Source organism: Numenius arquata, chromosome 10 (genome assembly GCF_964106895.1).
Source record: "Numenius arquata chromosome 10, bNumArq3.hap1.1, whole genome shotgun sequence".
Taxonomy (NCBI): Eukaryota; Metazoa; Chordata; class Aves; order Charadriiformes; family Scolopacidae; genus Numenius; species Numenius arquata.
This window is the reverse complement of record NC_133585.1, coordinates 34,105,654-34,122,789: the sequence shown is the minus strand read 5'-3', so window position 1 is coordinate 34,122,789 and position 17,136 is coordinate 34,105,654. Positions and strand designations below refer to the sequence as shown.

General features: G+C 34.7%; 1 protein-coding gene across 1 annotated transcript in view; it reads right to left on the bottom strand.

The window, feature by feature from the left end:
- Positions 1 to 17,136, bottom strand: part of SCLT1 (sodium channel and clathrin linker 1) — a 43,593-nt gene that overhangs the window by 12,595 nt on the left and 13,862 nt on the right. Inside the window, exons 10-18 of the mRNA XM_074154261.1 lie at positions 14,311 to 14,401; positions 14,046 to 14,137; positions 12,192 to 12,369; positions 8,629 to 8,727; positions 6,877 to 6,948; positions 5,842 to 5,916; positions 5,203 to 5,348; positions 4,099 to 4,291; positions 2,500 to 2,696 (exon numbers count right to left, since the gene is read on the bottom strand). Of these exons, the coding sequence (XP_074010362.1) occupies positions 2,500 to 2,696; positions 4,099 to 4,291; positions 5,203 to 5,348; positions 5,842 to 5,916; positions 6,877 to 6,948; positions 8,629 to 8,727; positions 12,192 to 12,369; positions 14,046 to 14,137; positions 14,311 to 14,401 (1,143 nt within the window). The remainder of the gene's footprint in view (positions 1 to 2,499; positions 2,697 to 4,098; positions 4,292 to 5,202; positions 5,349 to 5,841; positions 5,917 to 6,876; positions 6,949 to 8,628; positions 8,728 to 12,191; positions 12,370 to 14,045; positions 14,138 to 14,310; positions 14,402 to 17,136) is intronic.

Genomic DNA, 17,136 nt, shown 5'->3' with positions numbered 1-17,136 from the left:
CAAAACACAGTATATTTTAAGGTAAAATAAAGACAGCCTATATCTGGACAGATAAGGTAAAAATACAAAACTGTTTACTTAGGAGAAGTAAAACTGCCCAGAGTGACTATGTAGGATTTGTTTTTCTAGAAAAAAATGGCCAAAATTGTTATCTCCAACAGGATTTAGTATGGTCTTGAACTGTCTGAAGAATTTAAACCGAGCTACTTATCTTAGATAACAATCCACTGCAACATGTACTGAGCACTCAGAAAAGGAGCACTTGGAAAATGAAAAGCAGATCAGTGAAGCTGCTAATAAAACAGAAAGGTCATCAATAAAAGTTTTATCACTCATTCTAGTATTTCAAGCAGGATGGAACTCATCGCATTCCTCTATTTGGGCAGACAATAGGTACAACTAGTCATGATAGCCACTGTGTCATTTTAAAAAGGAGTGAAACTAGTTTCAAAGGGAAGCACTACCACATACGAGACTGCTATTTGCAAAGTTCAGTGGAGGTCAAATTCACGTTTCTCTAAAAAAGATGGGACAACCAAGTTAGAGTAGTGGCAGGGTAAATTTGCTATAGGCAACATTTTTACAAAGTTATTTTCCTTGCTCGTGTTTAGAAACTTGGGATCTAATTCCACTCACACCATTGACATGCCGACAACTAAGAAATGTCAAGCTACGCTTAAAAAACCGTTACTCCAAAAATTGCATAGAATACTGGAAACATTATGATTCAAGCTGAGAATATGTAAAGCCATTATAATAATAACTCATGAAAAATCCAAAGATTACTCCAAAGGAAATAAAAGCTAGAATTCACAGGTTTCCAATTCTAATAGGACAAAACCCTTGTTAACATGATAGTAAGCAACTTCTAAAATCAATCTGAGCAAAGAATTAGTAGTGCATCCTGTGACTAAAGTCAAAGGGTCAATTCAAATTTCTCAAATTAACAGAGCTGCATATCTTGACTTTTTCTTCTAATAACACCACTGCGTGTACTTCCTAAAAGATAATGATATATGCAAAGTTATATTCTTTTCTAACCCTTTTAAAGAAACAAGACTTATGAAATCAGGCTTCCTAGTCTAGAAGTTATTGTGTACCAGTCTGTCAATATCCTGCAATTATCAACCACTTTTGCAGAGGAAGAGATCTTCAGGACATCAACTTCTAAAAAGTTCTATAAGAATATCAGGTAAATTTAATCTCTAATTTATAGTCTACTTGATCTAACTGACAGAGGTTTCCTGATCTTAGAAATCAAATAAAGCATGAGACAAACATATATCTTTGCCTCTGTTGAGAGAAAGCCCATTTAAAACTTGGCCTCTGAGCACCAGTTAGCTGGCTAACCAAGAGTGAGTGACTGAGCAAGTGTGTGTCAGCTCGCAACTAGCCACAGTTTGGCTGTTACTTGCCAGCTAAACACAAGGCATGTGAGGAAGCTGAGGTGGAAGGCTGCAGTACCAGAAAAGGAAAGACATTACAAATCCACTGTGCACAGATCAATTAATTTACGTTTTAACACTGAGTAATGCGTCCACACACTGAAAAGAAAAACCAAGATGATCGTAGATGCCATATCTGCTTCTTTCACAAACTGATCAGCGTGGATTCTTAATATTTTTTAATGGATATTAACATCCAAGTAGCAGCAAACACTATGTATAGCAGTATGCATTTAGAACAAAGATAAATTTGTAGAATTTATTTCAGACATAACTTGCAAATGGCTAACTTCTCATTGGGACACTTCCTTCACTACTCATTCATTTCCAGTCATGCCACTGTCTTCTCTAAACCAGTTGACATCTGTGTATATAGGCTCACAGGCACCAGAGGTGCTTGTATTCCCCAGCATCTAGGAATGATATGTAATCTGTATCTGTGTCTGTTGCATGAGATGCCCTTTCAAAACTGAAAATACTCTTATATTCTGTGCTGGGAACACAAGTATCAGCTAGTTACCTGACAACCTGTATGAATTACAAGAAAAGTAAAGTTTCTGTCTTATTTTTGCTTAGGGTAATCACAAAACTCATTTGTATCCTCACTGATGACAGCAACTGCTCAGAAGAGAACATTAGATGTACATCCCAATAGGTTTCTTCCAGCTTATTTTACAAGTCTGGAGACGCGCTCCACAACTAATTTTATGGTCTCTGTTCTGAATAGCTATAAATATACAGGTTTTCATAATCCAAAGCTAAAATTCTCCAAATTGAGTGTGCTATATCTTGAAAGAGAAAATTAAAAATAATACATTCCACTTACTTTTTGTCATTACAAAATTCACACACATCAACAATGTGAAATTTTTACTTCAGTGCTTAGCTGCTAACTTTATAAAAAGCATTAGAAGTTCTCTGTATAACATTCTTTTTTGTCTTGCTGGAAGCACATCATCGAATCCGGATGGTTTTGCTTTTCATGGTTTAACCACAGGCCTACTGCCACACACCAAACTAATAAAAACTGCAGTAGGAACAAAATTGCACTTACTTTAGCTTACTGATCCTGGCTTCTGTAGTTTCAGTAAGATTTTTTGTTTCTTCTTTCCACCGATTTGTTGCTTTTTGCTGAGCTACTAGCAGACGTCTAAGCTCAGCAGTAGACTTTTGACTGGTGTCTTCCATTTCCTTAAGTCGAGCTTCATATCCGTGTTCTTTCACAGCATGCTCATGCTCCATTGTGCTTATCTAGAAAAAATAAAAGTCGGGTACAATCAAGTCTCTCAGTTTTTTACTTTTTTTTTTAATAACACTTGAGTTGAATTTATAAACATTTGTTGAAAGCATGTAACATGCAATAATTACACTTGTAATTTTGTGCTGAATTAGATACATGTTCCCAAAGCCAATTTAAGCAAATAGTACAACTGACAATAAAGGATAATGAGCTGTGTATGCTTATTTTTGTAAATAATCTTTATTCTTCTCCCTTGTGTTTTCTCCACAGAAACATGTTTGTTCTTTTTCATCTAGCTAAAATGTGTTCGGAGTTTCCTAACTGCATTTAAAATCCTTTGTACATCAGAGGAAAGGGAAAGCAAGGAATAAATCTTATCTGTGACTGTAACGGAAGCCTGTCTGATTAAAAATGAGACAGACAAAGATCAGGTAGATGCTTTATAACTGCTACCCATGTGTTACAAGACTCTGATCCTTTGTTTTTAAACTACATTTGACCAAAGGGTTCTGGAGCTGGAACAAGACTTCCTGTTTAATTTGACTTCTTCCTTTATCTTGTGGTGCAAAGTGGAAATGTGATTTCAGATGCCCCCCATTCCTAACTTATAAAACTACCTACTGAAGTCTTCTTCAATGCTGCAAATTCTTAGATCACTTTTCAATATCTTTACACTCCTGGAGTTAAGAGCAGATGGAAAAGTACCAGCTTTACATGTTTACAAAGCACATAAAGGATCAAAGCTGTTATTCCCTCCAGAAGGCAAAGATACCATAACTCTGCTGAGGTTACTGTAAGTTCATTATCCCACCTGCAGTCTGATCACCTGCATTTAATGGTACGTATTCAAAAAGAACATCCACCTTTCAGCTTTTTGTCTTGTTTTCAACTATTCATATAAAAAAAAAAAAAAATTATCTTTGTCCAGAAAATACAGAACCAAGGTTTGAGAACCACACTATTAAATTATTTATTAGTTACACACTGCTCTGACAACATAGTGGGCATACAAGTAGAGGAACACTCTGGACTGAAAGTCATACAGAGATTCCAAACACGTTACAGTCAGTAGATAAATGAAGATCTGGAAAGGGAATAAGTGAAATACTTGACAGAAAATTTGTTATTATTATTTAATCTATTAATCTTATAAAAAGCAAAGAATATTTGGGATCTTCTTATCAAGCAGAATTTAATACCTATTTAAATACAACTTTATTAGCAGATACTGAGTTACCCAATAGATTCTGAGAACACACAATGCTACAAAAGAATACTTTTAAGCAGAAACCAGGAAGTGTCATTGAAACTTTCATCCTTAATTTAAACTTTCAATAATTTTCTCTTAGAACTGCCACCTTACTAAGCAAGTATCAGTCTTATGTTAAAATAAAAATAACATATAAACCATACCTTTATTTTAGCTTTTTGTTGAGCTTCTATGGCCAGTTTTCTCAAGCTCTCCATTTCTTTTTGCAATTGTTCATTTTCTTGCTGAAGTTTCAGCCTTTGTTCACTGACAAAGGCACTCTTTTCTCTTTCTGAATCCAGAATGCTTTGCAATTTAGAGATAGCTTCCTGGCAACGAGATTTCTCTTCCTCTGAGCTGAAAGAGGAGAAAAGTCTAGTTGGAACTCAAGAGTTACACAACTACTGTACTAGAGAAAAAAATATATATTGGGACAGATCTTTGGTCTGACCCAGTACAGCTGTTCCCCTGTTTGTCCCTGAAAGTTTGTATCAGCTCAGCATGTTTAACGGGCTTGACAGCTAGAACCACACACAAGTCAGCATAAAATTTTATGAAGATGACAGAATTCATAAAACCAATCTAACATTGTAGCAATCTCAGGAAAATGACAATGTGAAACACAAGATTTTCACTTTTATAACATTTCCAAATTACCCTCTGAGGATTGCTCTGGCAAAGTGACAGGATTTATCACCATCATAGTACAGAAATGACTGAATCTTCTAGAGAATCCTACACTTTTTGTGTTGAAAACAACGACCTGGTGTAAAAATGTGTACCAAATTGTACTTTTTTGCCATTGCATTATTTGAACTGCAATAAAGTCAATTAGCTCTGAACACAGACATGAAATTCAGTATGCCCCGTAAACAATGTTCTGCATGTACTAGGAAATATCACACTGTAGATGGATATAAAAAGTAATAAATTCTGCCTTAATACTTCACAGAGTAACTTTTCCTACAAACAGTATTTAAAAATGCAGTAAGATTCCAAATAATATACTCCTATTTTCATTTTTTTGTCAAACATTGCTTGCAGTTCTCATCTTGTAAAGAGAATCTTTCATTCTATAGCACGTTATCCCCTTTAATTCTTTTATAGTGATTCATAATTGCCCTTGCTTCAGAATTATAGTATCTTACGCTATTCCTGCTACTGGTTAAAAAGAGGTGACAAAAACCTAACACATAACCAACAATTTAATTAGTTAGAAATAATTTCCATTGTTTTCCATTCCAATTTCTGCAATATCCATTACTTACTTCATTTCCAGTTGTTTCAGTTTATTTTGTGTTGTCTGTAGACTTAGCTGAAGGTCACCTTTTGTAGTTTCTGCAAGTAAATATTTCTGATGCAGTTGCTCTAGTTTTCTGTTGTCAGATTCATGTCCTCTGTCTTCCTTGTAAATCTGAAGAATAAAGATCATCTTTACTTTGCACTGGTGATTGGCAGTGTAGTACTGACAAAGAGGTTAGTCCTCATTGTGTCCTATTTTCCAGTGATTTAAAACAAAACCAAATTTCTATCATTGTTGCTGCTACTTGGAAAAAAAGTTTTCAAAGATCTGGCATTCATTTAGTTTCTGTCTATTGATCTTAAGTGTAACCAGAATATGTACCAACACTCTTTCGGATTATGTCAAACACCTCGCCTTTTACTTTCTATGCTTTTCAGAGAGCCCTCTTTTTCATTTAGTATTAAATCTTTCAAATGCTTTCTGGATTTAAAAAAACCACACTGAAATTATTACATGAAAATGTAAAATTATGAAAATCTACTCAAAAAATAAAAAAAGAAAATTAAGGGAACAAGCAACCATGAGAAATGGGAAAAATCAATATATCTTTTCCTTCTGAAAAAAGATCTTAAATGTGATGTAAAAATGCATGCAATTGCCTTACCTTTTCAAGTTCTTCTTCCACTGCTCTCTTTTCTCTAATGGCTCGTTCAATTTGACCCTGTTTTTCTCCACATTCCTATTGTAAAAAGTACTTTTTAAATAAATCTAAAAAAACAACTTACTCAAAATAAAAATTCAAGCCATGCCAAAGCCAAAGCCCAGCAATTGTAAGTGTAATTATTGCTGCTGGTACGTATACATTTGATTATATTCACCTGTTCATTATTTTCTCTGTAGGATCAGTCTCATTCACTATACAGACTAAGACACATAAAATGAAACCTTTTTAAAAAAGATTTAATCCATAAATAGGTGCATATACACCAACCTCTTCTGGTCTCTCACATAATATTTTTTGTTCCTGGTTCATTCAAGAATATGATGATTGTGATGCACACACAGACTTTCCCTTAGCATACTTTATCAACTTTCATATACTTCATTTCTATATACCCAACTATAGATATGCAATACTCAGCTTTCCATCCTTTATTTATCCCTGAAAGAAACAGGGATACTTAAGAAATGCCACCACATGGGGAGTATTTTCTAGAGCACAGAATCTCCCTGTCAAGATGCTTGCGAACTATGGTAAGAGTATGCATAATTCAAAGAATAAACTTACACAAAGAAATGGGTAGATTTGCAGAACTGTATTATTTCATGCAGTCAGGCAAATTCTCAGTAAAAGTAAGATATGATTGTATATACATAAGGTAAATCTGTACATTAAAAATTAATTTTCAAAGCAAATACCCTTTACATGTAAATATCAATCTCTGCACTGATTGCTAAGACACTGAACACAGTCACTTCTGTCAACTAATATGAAAGACACTGCATGTTGCATTAATGTCTGGCAACATGCAGGATGTACAGTGCTATGCATTAATAAAGCACAGTCCTAGACAATTACCTATTAATCATATTTTACTTGACTTACTTTTACCTGAATTTAGTATTTTACTTGATCAACAAAAACTAGAAGTCTCAAACGTTTTGCTATCAAAAATACTTTCATCACTCAACACCATACCATCTGAAGAGCTGAAAGTTCTTCTGTTAGTCGAGAAATCTGCACATTATATTGCTTCTTTGCCGAATCTACCTGTGATCAAAACCAAAGTAAAACTAAAAAATTAATCCCATGAATTATTTTTCCATCCTGTTTTTTTTTTAATAAATATATATATATCTCTAAGGTCTGTATGTGGTGTGTGCATATAAACGTGAAAATATCTGAGACTGCAATACCTGACAAATCTTACTTCATAAATGTTAGAAGAATGTTTATTAGCAATCCATACTACTTTAACTGAGAGTGTTTTGAAAAAAAAGCAGAAAGGAAGACATCATAAGGCCTCACAAAAAGAACACTAAGACTATCAGGAAAGCTGCTGTCCGTTAGGTGCCAGTCATTTGCAATTTGTATAACAGATATTTTTAGATCACATAACAAAAGAAGTATTTTTTTAATACCTAGAGAAACTTGACAACTCACAGTTTAAAATGTTACTTTTTATGCTTTTGATAGATTCACTTTTACTGAGACAATTTCAAATTAAGAAATACAACATTTCTAAATTTCTAAATTCTGATTAGTAAATCATTGTCACAACTAGAGTGCTTATCCTAGTTGCCCTTTACCTCTTGCACCTTTTTCAAATAATTTATGACATTAAATATTGCAGTTTTAAGTAATTCACACAATTTTTGTCATTCTTTCAGGCAACCACCAAACAGAAGGCACAAACCATCTTTGTCCTCATTTTAAAGGCTCTGAAAATTTAGGCAACATGTTCCTGAAACCTCTTGAAAGGATTGGAAAGAAAAAGAACCCTTTCACCCCTACACAGTAACCACATACATTGTGTCACAGTGAAGAAAGTGAAAAGAGGCAAAATCAATTACAACACTGGAAAGTTACAAACGAAGTATTTGCTTTACACTCTTGTCCACTTGCAACAAAAGACGTTGCTAAGACATCCCTGTAACAAGTCTTTATTTCCTCTGGAGTTTGCCTTCAATAAAGCAAGTCTCTTTGACACGCAGCTAATCACCTAGAACCTCTAGGTATATTAGTCTGCATTTTAGCTGCAGATGGGACACATGGCGTAAATTAACTTTGTGACTAGTCTTTTATCAGAAAAGCTTCAGGTTTTCAGCTGCTCGTAACAACAATAACAAAAATCATAAAGAGAATACAACTATTTTTTGGTAATTTCTCTACCGAATTCCGATTTCTAAGTGTGCTGTAATATCGAGCCTTTTGATTGTCAGCTGTACCTGGCAGAACGATCTTACTTGCCTAAATGGGAGAACATTTTTCAGCATCGAGATGCCAAAAAATCAATAGTATAACTTTCAACAGGTCCTATTATCTGAACATACATGATAAGCTGCTATCAGCAACTTCCAAGATGAGGCCATGTACCATAAATTAAATATCTTGATATCGATACAACACTCAGTGATGTGCTACTGAACAGAATCTCTGAAACTGAAAGGCCATTCTTTATATCTTCACAGTGCAGCCTTCTCTACACCAGTGTCTGCACAGACTTATGGTTCTTGAGAGATTTAAAAATGCCATTTAGTTTGGAAAAATATATATGTCTAGATAACAAAGCTAAAGAGTACAGTACTGTCAGCATGCTGCCTTCCTACCTATATAATCAAATCACTTGTAAGAAAACTGCTCATGATGACCATGCACCAGCAATAGCTTTTCATGCTGAGGAAAACCAAAAAAAAAATCTTCCTATTCTTTCTAAACATCGTAACTTACTGCCTTTCTAATTCTTGCAGCAGTATCTTCTGCAAGTTGAGACATTTCATCTTTCATTTTGTTGATTTCCTCTTCCTTTTGTTTCTCCCCAAAGAGTGCCTAGAAAAAAATAACAACTTGAAATACTACTGATAATATTTCAGTGGCGACATAGTATCTAGCACTGAGAGAAGAAACCACACACAGTCACTGTTCAAAAAACCCTTTTCCCTTTTTATTTTGGAGTAGCTGACACTGAGACAGAACAAGAAAAGCGAGAACATTTTGCACTAAATGCACATTCTTGTAAATCAGAACCATACAAAAAGTTAATGTCAGTAGATGCCTTTTTCTATTGGGACTTATTATTGGGACTTTCAGATTTTGGCTGGGCATGAAATTATACAGATGAAAGCACAGGAACTCAGACCAAAAGGCAAAGCTACTCTCCAATGATCTAATCTGGGGCCAGGATCTGTAATAAAAAAATGACAATGCATAGAAGTTCTCTGTTAGGAAACATACACACATACAAACATACACATGTACTCCTACATACAGCTAAGCATTTTTTATGGTTGGTATACTAAATTACTCCCAGAAAACAAAAAGTAAAGGAATAAAAATTTATAAGCAACTAAGGAATGTTTATGCAGTCCTTTTCATGGTGGATAACAATGAACCAAAAAGCTCTTCAGCATAAAATAATGGTAAGAATTACAGAAAAAGGTGTAGCATGCAACCTTTCCTCTGGAAAGGAGGAAAGTGCAAGAAAGCTACTGATGTTAAAGTATAATAGGAGACACTGGCCTGAAAAGATTACACAATATAGAGTTCCTGATGGGTGAGATGAAAAATCCTAGGTGGCATGTAGAGAACATGTAGATGCATAAAGGGAGAAAAACATAAAATCATCCCTACTGGATGACATAAATTCAGCCTATAGAAGGCTGGTTACTTCAGGCAGTAACACGCCACTTCACCAGTCATACTCTTTTACTGCTCCCATTCAATTCAACTTTGTATTTTATTTCTCAAACTACTCTTTTAAAATTCTTCTGATGCCTTTTTGTAAGCTTAGCTTTGTGTGCTTTATACTGTTAACATAACAGAAGCTGCATTATGATGACAGCCTGTTACTCCCAGCCCTCAGTCTCTTACCGAGCAGAGAGAAACCTGTGTGAACACAGTTTAAGACACAAAGAAGTAACTGTTATGTATATTATACTGCATTTTATCCTGTTCGCTAATAAGCTTTCCAGTTTAAAAAATTCAGGATGTTTTAGCCAGACTAGGAAATTAACAAGTGTCTGCAAATTCCAGTTTATTCTTACTACAGCATTAATCTAAACTGTTACTTATAACAAGACCTTATTTATCTGTAACTGTTCAGTAACTATCTTAGAGATGCAATTTACATCACAAGAATTTTTACTGGGCCACTTCTTTCTCTGAACTTCATACAAGTGCATAACAAGTGGCATCAAATGATCCTCTGAACTACTTTTGGATGAAAAGTGTTCTAACACCGCTCTGATGTACTAACACTTCACAGACTGGAAACATGATTTATACTCCTTACTAGTAATTTTCAAATGAGAGTGTTTCCTGGTTTTTCAACTCTGAAAAAAATGATTCTATTTTTACCTTTCATTCTTCATATTCTTCCCACTACTGGGCTGTAGGAAAATGCTGTTAAGGATTAAAATATTTTCCCAAGAAAAAGGAATTGACAAGTCTAAAGGTGGCCATCCAGAGCTGGAGGATGTAAAACTTCATTTTTCACTCCTTTCTGAACCAGAGCCTAACAGGTAAAGTGAATTGTAAAAGATCAGTTCGTAAAGCAAATGAGATGCAGAAAGTTATGAGGAAATTATGAAAAGATGCCACCAAAGGGTTTCCTAAATGCCTAGAAATATATGGGAAGAAAAGACTGTAACAAGATAATAATCCTCTTCTGTGTAGCAAGAAGAATCACAGAAGTTTACTTGCAGTAATGACCAGAATCCTAAGCTCTGTCAATATTTTAATCTCTTCTGGAAGCAGGCCAGAAGGTAGCAGGATCTGTTTAAAGAAATTAGTTCCCTTTTCTGTCAGAAAAAACAAGGCTGGTCTGTCTCCTGTCTCTGCCGGTCAGTCACAGAACTGAAATCAGCAAGAGCAATACTAACTTTAATATTCCAAAAAGTAAAAAGTTAGTTTAGATACTCAGGAGGCTCAAGTTTGAAAAGCAACTTGAGACTAAAAGGGAGAATTTCTCTCCTTACCCACAGAGCAGTTCAACATGTTAGCCCAAACAGAATCTGTTCTAAGATTCTCCATTTATTCCCACAGACATCAACTAAACTGTGTTTCAGCTACTGATGCCTGCAGTTTTCAGATGTGCATTAAAGCTCTGTCTTGCCAGCAAACACAATTCATTAAATTTCTAAAGTCTGACTCAAACTGCAGCTTAGCATTAAAAGACAGAAAACCCACATTAGACAAAAATTTACCAAGTTCTGTATCCCGTCTCCTAAAGGGGCAAAGAGCAGATACTTCAGGAAAGCTACAAACTGGGAAAACAGGGCAACTATTTTTTTGGATTAACAGACACATCAAGACTTGCTGGATTAGACCGGGTTCTTTAGGAAGTTTTGGTAGATTGGCCTGTCATGAATTTGACTGTTTTCACATCTATACTTTTGGCACATGCATCATCCTATGACAGTTTAATCATATGCTGTACATAAAAATTTGTTTTAAGGCCTCTCCACATGTCTAGTTTTCTTCATTGACTCCTCCCGCACTTTCCTAATTCTCCTATGTCTTCCCTGAAATGGGCTGATCAAAACTGCACAGGAAGGTGCACTATGTTTAAAGGCATCTTTACTTTCAACTCTCATTCTGAACATTCTATTCATTGTATCGAATACGACTGAGGATTGCGTGAATATATTCTTAAGAGACATCCACACCATCTCCCAAACTGTTTTTTGACTGGTAAGACTAAATTGAGCACCCAGTATGGCACATCCGAGTTTCTTCTTCCATTTCATAGTACACTAATAAACACCTTTGCATTTTTTTTTCCTGACTGCAGACTTCACCCACTCATTACTCAGCCACTTTTCCAGATTTCTTCTGATTAATTAAGATCTGAACACAGAACTCACTCTCTTGGTGGCCATACAAAAAGTCCCTTTAATCTCAGCTCTTCTTTCCTAACCATTAATAAGTTATAAATTCATAGCAAGACCTTCCTTTTTTTTTTTCTGACAACCCAATTTGTTTATAAGTATTCAATAAGAAAACCTGTCAGAAATTTTTGAAAATTCAGTTTCAGGTACAGTATTATCACTTAGATCACCTTTATCCAGGCACTCAACATGTTCTTTGAAATGCATACTGTATGACAAGTCAAAGTAATGTATAGTCATATCACAATTTGCTGTCTTACACAGTACTAATTTTAGTACAACAGACACAGAAGAAGCTTGGTTGTGTATGCATGTATGCCTGTAAGAATACATAATCAGGCACTTCACAACTGTAAGCGATGAAAGTATTCTAATATCTAAGAAACACTTCATCCATTACCTTACCTGACTTTTTTGTAGATTAGCTTCTTCTAAGAGCTGTATGCAATCTTGGACTTTTACAACAGCATCATACTTCTCCCTTTCTAGATTAGCACACTTTGTCTGAAGCTCTCCCATTTGTTTCTCCAGGGCTGTTTTTTCTGTTCTCAGCTGTTCAGTGTCTTGGACAGTAACACATAATCTACAAAACAGTAATAATTTTACTCATTTGACAATAAGATGCTTAATTAAGACACTAATTATTTGAAACTAAACAAATAGGAAGTATTTATTCATAAGTTGCCAAAACTGCATTCATGATTTTCTGCTGGTTTTTGGACAGAGTCTTTGAGTTTAATATTCATCGAGTCCTAGAAAGAAAGAGAATTAAAGGAGTTAACTCAGATATCTAATCTCAGAAGATCCATAAAAGAATGTTGCTATCCAGGGATACATCACTGAAAACGTTCTATATTAAAAAAGAATAGAACAGCCCCAGAAGGAATAAAGTTTTCCTCTGTGGACGAAATGGAATAATAGGATGTGGGCAATGAAGTTGCAGCTATATCATTAGAACAAGAAAACCACTGATAATTTTACAACAGCTCAGAAATTCTTATTGTTTAATTATGATTTTCAGTATTGGCAAGCATGAGAAAGGGCAAGAGAGTCTCAGAGGTATCTTCAAAAACATCTCAGAAAGTTCCGTTGAGTGCCGCTCGTTCAATAAAGTGCACGGTTGTAAATATCCATAGTGAGCACTTTGGCAACAATTGTGCTGCCTTTTCAAGCAGCCATGCCTTTTTACTTTCTAACACGTTTGTAATAAAACACACAGAGACAACCATTCTACTTTTGTAGAACCAAAGCACAATTTTTGTAGAACCAAAAATTTATAGATAATAATAAAACTAGCTAATTCCTTAAGAATTTCTAAAATAAACTCCACAATGCTTAGACCAGTGAAACTCATCAAGTAGAGGTCAAGAGCATCAAGAGCTGCACAAGTCTGGGCAACTCCTCAAGGCAGTACTTGACCACATAGTCACAAGGTTGGTTATTTGGTTTCTAGAGCTATTGAGGAGTCTGCTAATCACGCTCACAAGGCTGTGATAAAGAAGGGAAGATGAACAGTCACACAATTATTTCAGTAAGAAATTTACAAATTCTTCTTAGCTATCAGGTCATTTGACTATTGTTAATAATTCAACAACTGTTTGTGACACTTGAATCGAAATCACTGTGCTAAGTGTGATATCCTTGGAAAGGGAAGGGGGAAAAAAAATCCCCACAAGAACCTGATCAAGTCTTAGATCTTCCAGTAGATAGAGCTGGAATTAAAAGTTCTATTCCTTAGCAGGTATTCAAACTACTTTTGTAACTAGCATTTATTGTTAAGAAGTGTGCTTTGACAGTTTCATTACATGATCTTTTTAGTATAAAGATTGCTGAACTAAGACCTGAAACGAAATCTTATTTAACATAGAAAGACATATCTGTATTCATCTCAAAATCAGCTAGTTTACATAAACATTTTCAAATTCCAGTGTGAATGTTTTTCTTTAGAACACCTAAAGCTAATGAGAATTGAGTAACTAGAATTTATGCACTAGAATGAAAAATACATGCTTCATTTTTTCTCCATTACAGTCAATAAAATCAGGTGGTCTGTTTTATCATTTTAAATACATTGAAATAGTTCTAAAAGGTTGCAGAATAGAACAGATAAGATAGAAAGCAGCCAAGCATATTTTTGTATTTTGTATTTTGAGAAAACAGAACTGCTCAGAAACACAAAGCCAAGAGCCTGGGAAAAAATGTAGTATTTTACCTCATTTGCATGTATCCTGGTATTAACACCCAATGAGCTATATTTACCTTGTTTCTAATTGTTTTAAACTAGACTGCATTTGCTGCAAGCGTTTGTCAGATGCCGTTTCTCTTTGCTGGGCAGATACCACGTCTTCTTCCTAGAAAGAATATACATATTATCCAGACATCATCTGAGCTTCCCTGAACAACATAAAGATATACTAACATAAAACACGTTAAGAGAACAAGTTGCCACTAATTTAATGTCAGCATTCAGATAACTGACTAGTCACTCAATTGCAACAGAAAATTATTCCTTTCTCTAGAATACCTTTTTCTCCAGTTGGCCTTGAAGCTTCTCTGTCAATCTGGTCATTTCATCAACCTTAGCATTTGCTGTCCGCCCATCTATTTTGGCTTGCCTGTATAAAGAAAACAGTCTATGAATTACATTTCAATTATTATAGGGGAAAAACCCAACTCCATTACAATTTTGTGGAAATAGCTGTGAAGGGCAGTCAGATTTCATAATACTGTTCTCCTACAGGGCAGAAAAGTTTTCCCCCTTCTTCTCCTTCTTACTAAGTGGCACAGTGAGAGAGGAATACAAAATTCATTAAACAGTTGTCCTCTGGAAATTACTTCTTATGGCTAGCTTAACAAGATGGTGTATGTGTTGATTAAATGTTTGGGAAGACTAAGCAATCAAAAACTTTATGTGATTCAGTAACTAATTATAGTTGGCCACAGATACTTAGCAAATACTTAGTAGAGAAATCTTTTTCAGAATTAGATTTCGCTTTTTAAAGCAATTTGTTTAGGAATTAAAAAAAAATAAAATCATTAGCCACTTCTGAAGAATTTCACTCATGTGCTTTGTAATCTGAAGAGGTTTGATGAGCTGAACAGAAGAGGGAAAAAAAAAAAAAAAAAAGGACTAGTTAATGAACTGGAGTTCCTCCTCAGTAGAAAAGCTTCCTGAGACAAACAACCCTCCTACTCCTCTGACTTGGGAGCAGGAAGACAAAGAGAGTCCTTCACCTGGGGTGTAACCTAATTATTCAGGCTGCGTATTAGGCTAATTTAATGATTGATTCAATCATTAAATAACAATGATTGAATGTGTGATAAAGTTAAAAAAGAGCAAACATATTAGATAAGCTAATGCAAACTGGAGCACTAACAGCCATGAAAGAAGCTAGAAAATATTTAATACTGTTAAGAATCAGCTTCAAACAAAAATTCCTTATAGAAATAGTAATTTTGATTTGATGGCATAAAAGACAAGAGCATATGATATGAAAATCTTAAGCAAAACATAAATGATCCCAGCAATTGTACAGCAAATATTTAATTTCAGCTTAATGAATCAGAAAAGCTAATTTTGTTATAATTTCTTTAAAAAGCAAAGATAAAAACATTCCCAGACACATGGTTCTCATTGCAGGTCCAAAACTTTGATCTTACTCCATTTGAATCATGTACCTTTCCCCTACAAAAAGTACTGTTATAAGGAGATTAAGTTGCTTCCCCAAAAATATTTAAAATGTGCTGTAAAACAAAACGAAAACTCAAAACCCAGCACAAGAGGGGAAAAATACGGAAAATATAAAGAGGACATAAAACTCAGAACAGCTTAGGCATTAAAAATGCGTTTTAATGATCAAATTCATATTCAGATCAAATTCAGAGGTGTGTGCTTAACAGGCAACAGATTGACTCTATCTTTAACATAATCTTGGCAAGTTATCTCTGTTTAAAAGCATTAAGATTCTGAAATGCAGATACCTGCCCTAGCAATCCCAATTTTCCATCCTAGCAATGCCAACAGGGCTTTGAAACACTAAAGCAGTAATAAATGTTTTAATAAAAATTCTAGTGGATAAGTAAGTGAAATCTGTTCAAACTCAATTCTCTACAGAAATACATCAAATATTACACTGTCTCTATGCATGGCAGATTATGACCCTTTAATAGCTAGTGTAACAGTACATAAATAATATGCAAATAGTACAGTGTAACTGTGCATTTTATATTGAGTTTATGATGAGAAGCAATGACTTGGTTCTCAAACACTTCTTTGGGTAGTTTTTGCTCAAATTTCAACTTTTTTTATTTTGAGTAACGTCAGGTTCTAATCTAAAGAATAAAAGCTAATATCATCCTGAAAATAAATTCCAGCAGAACTCTCAATTTTGTCTCCTTTTTTCCAGATTACTTGCCAAAAATTAATCTTTCTGTCTTCCTTTAGGGATACATACTAGAGATATAGGATGACAACATGCCAGGAGCATGTTTAAAGTGTTTCATGGCTACATGCGTCAGATTGTATACTTGGCTATATATTAATCTTAAAATACCTAAAATTAATCAACATATATTTATAAGCTTAGCACTATCAAAAGCTCCAAAATTACACTCAATCTATGTAATACAAACCTAAATCAGAAATCTAGTGTTCTGAAATGAGATGACTACTCCAGCCCTGTGGATACTTAGATGGAAGTCTAAATTCACTCACAATTTCACTACTTATAAAGGAGCATCTAATCAAGAATATGTGTATATATTCGTGCATGTGTGAATAAAAGTTCAGCCCAAGATGATCTGCTGGCGGTCAGTCAGTCCCAGGGACTTCTACCTTTTCATATACCTTCTTCCTCAAGCAGTAGTTTAAGCAGAAAACATGCACTTCCCCTCTACTATCTAATGGCTCATTGCCATATAGACAGGTATACAAATCCCTGTGCGTAATGCATGGCTGTGAATCAAAGAGTTTGGCCATTGTGATTGCCATGCCATATTCTAAATTATTTGATCAAAGTGGTATTATTAAAGAATTTCATATAACTCCAAGGATGAATCCTAAAAAGGAGTTACCTTTGAAAAAATGAAATAAAGGTAAGACCAAAAGAAATCACGACATCTGTAATTTTGACAAAAACACTCAACTAGCTGCTCAACCACAACCTGAGTGATTTTAAGTTGGGGGTGTGTGTGTTACATTTTTTGTTGTTGTTTTTTCAATCAAAACCACTGAAAGTGTTAGAAATGCAATAATAAACTGAATGTTGAAAGGATTTATTAAATGTTTAAATAGATTCAGTTAATGCTAATTGCTTTTATACCCATATATCACATGAGTCAACGTAAGCAT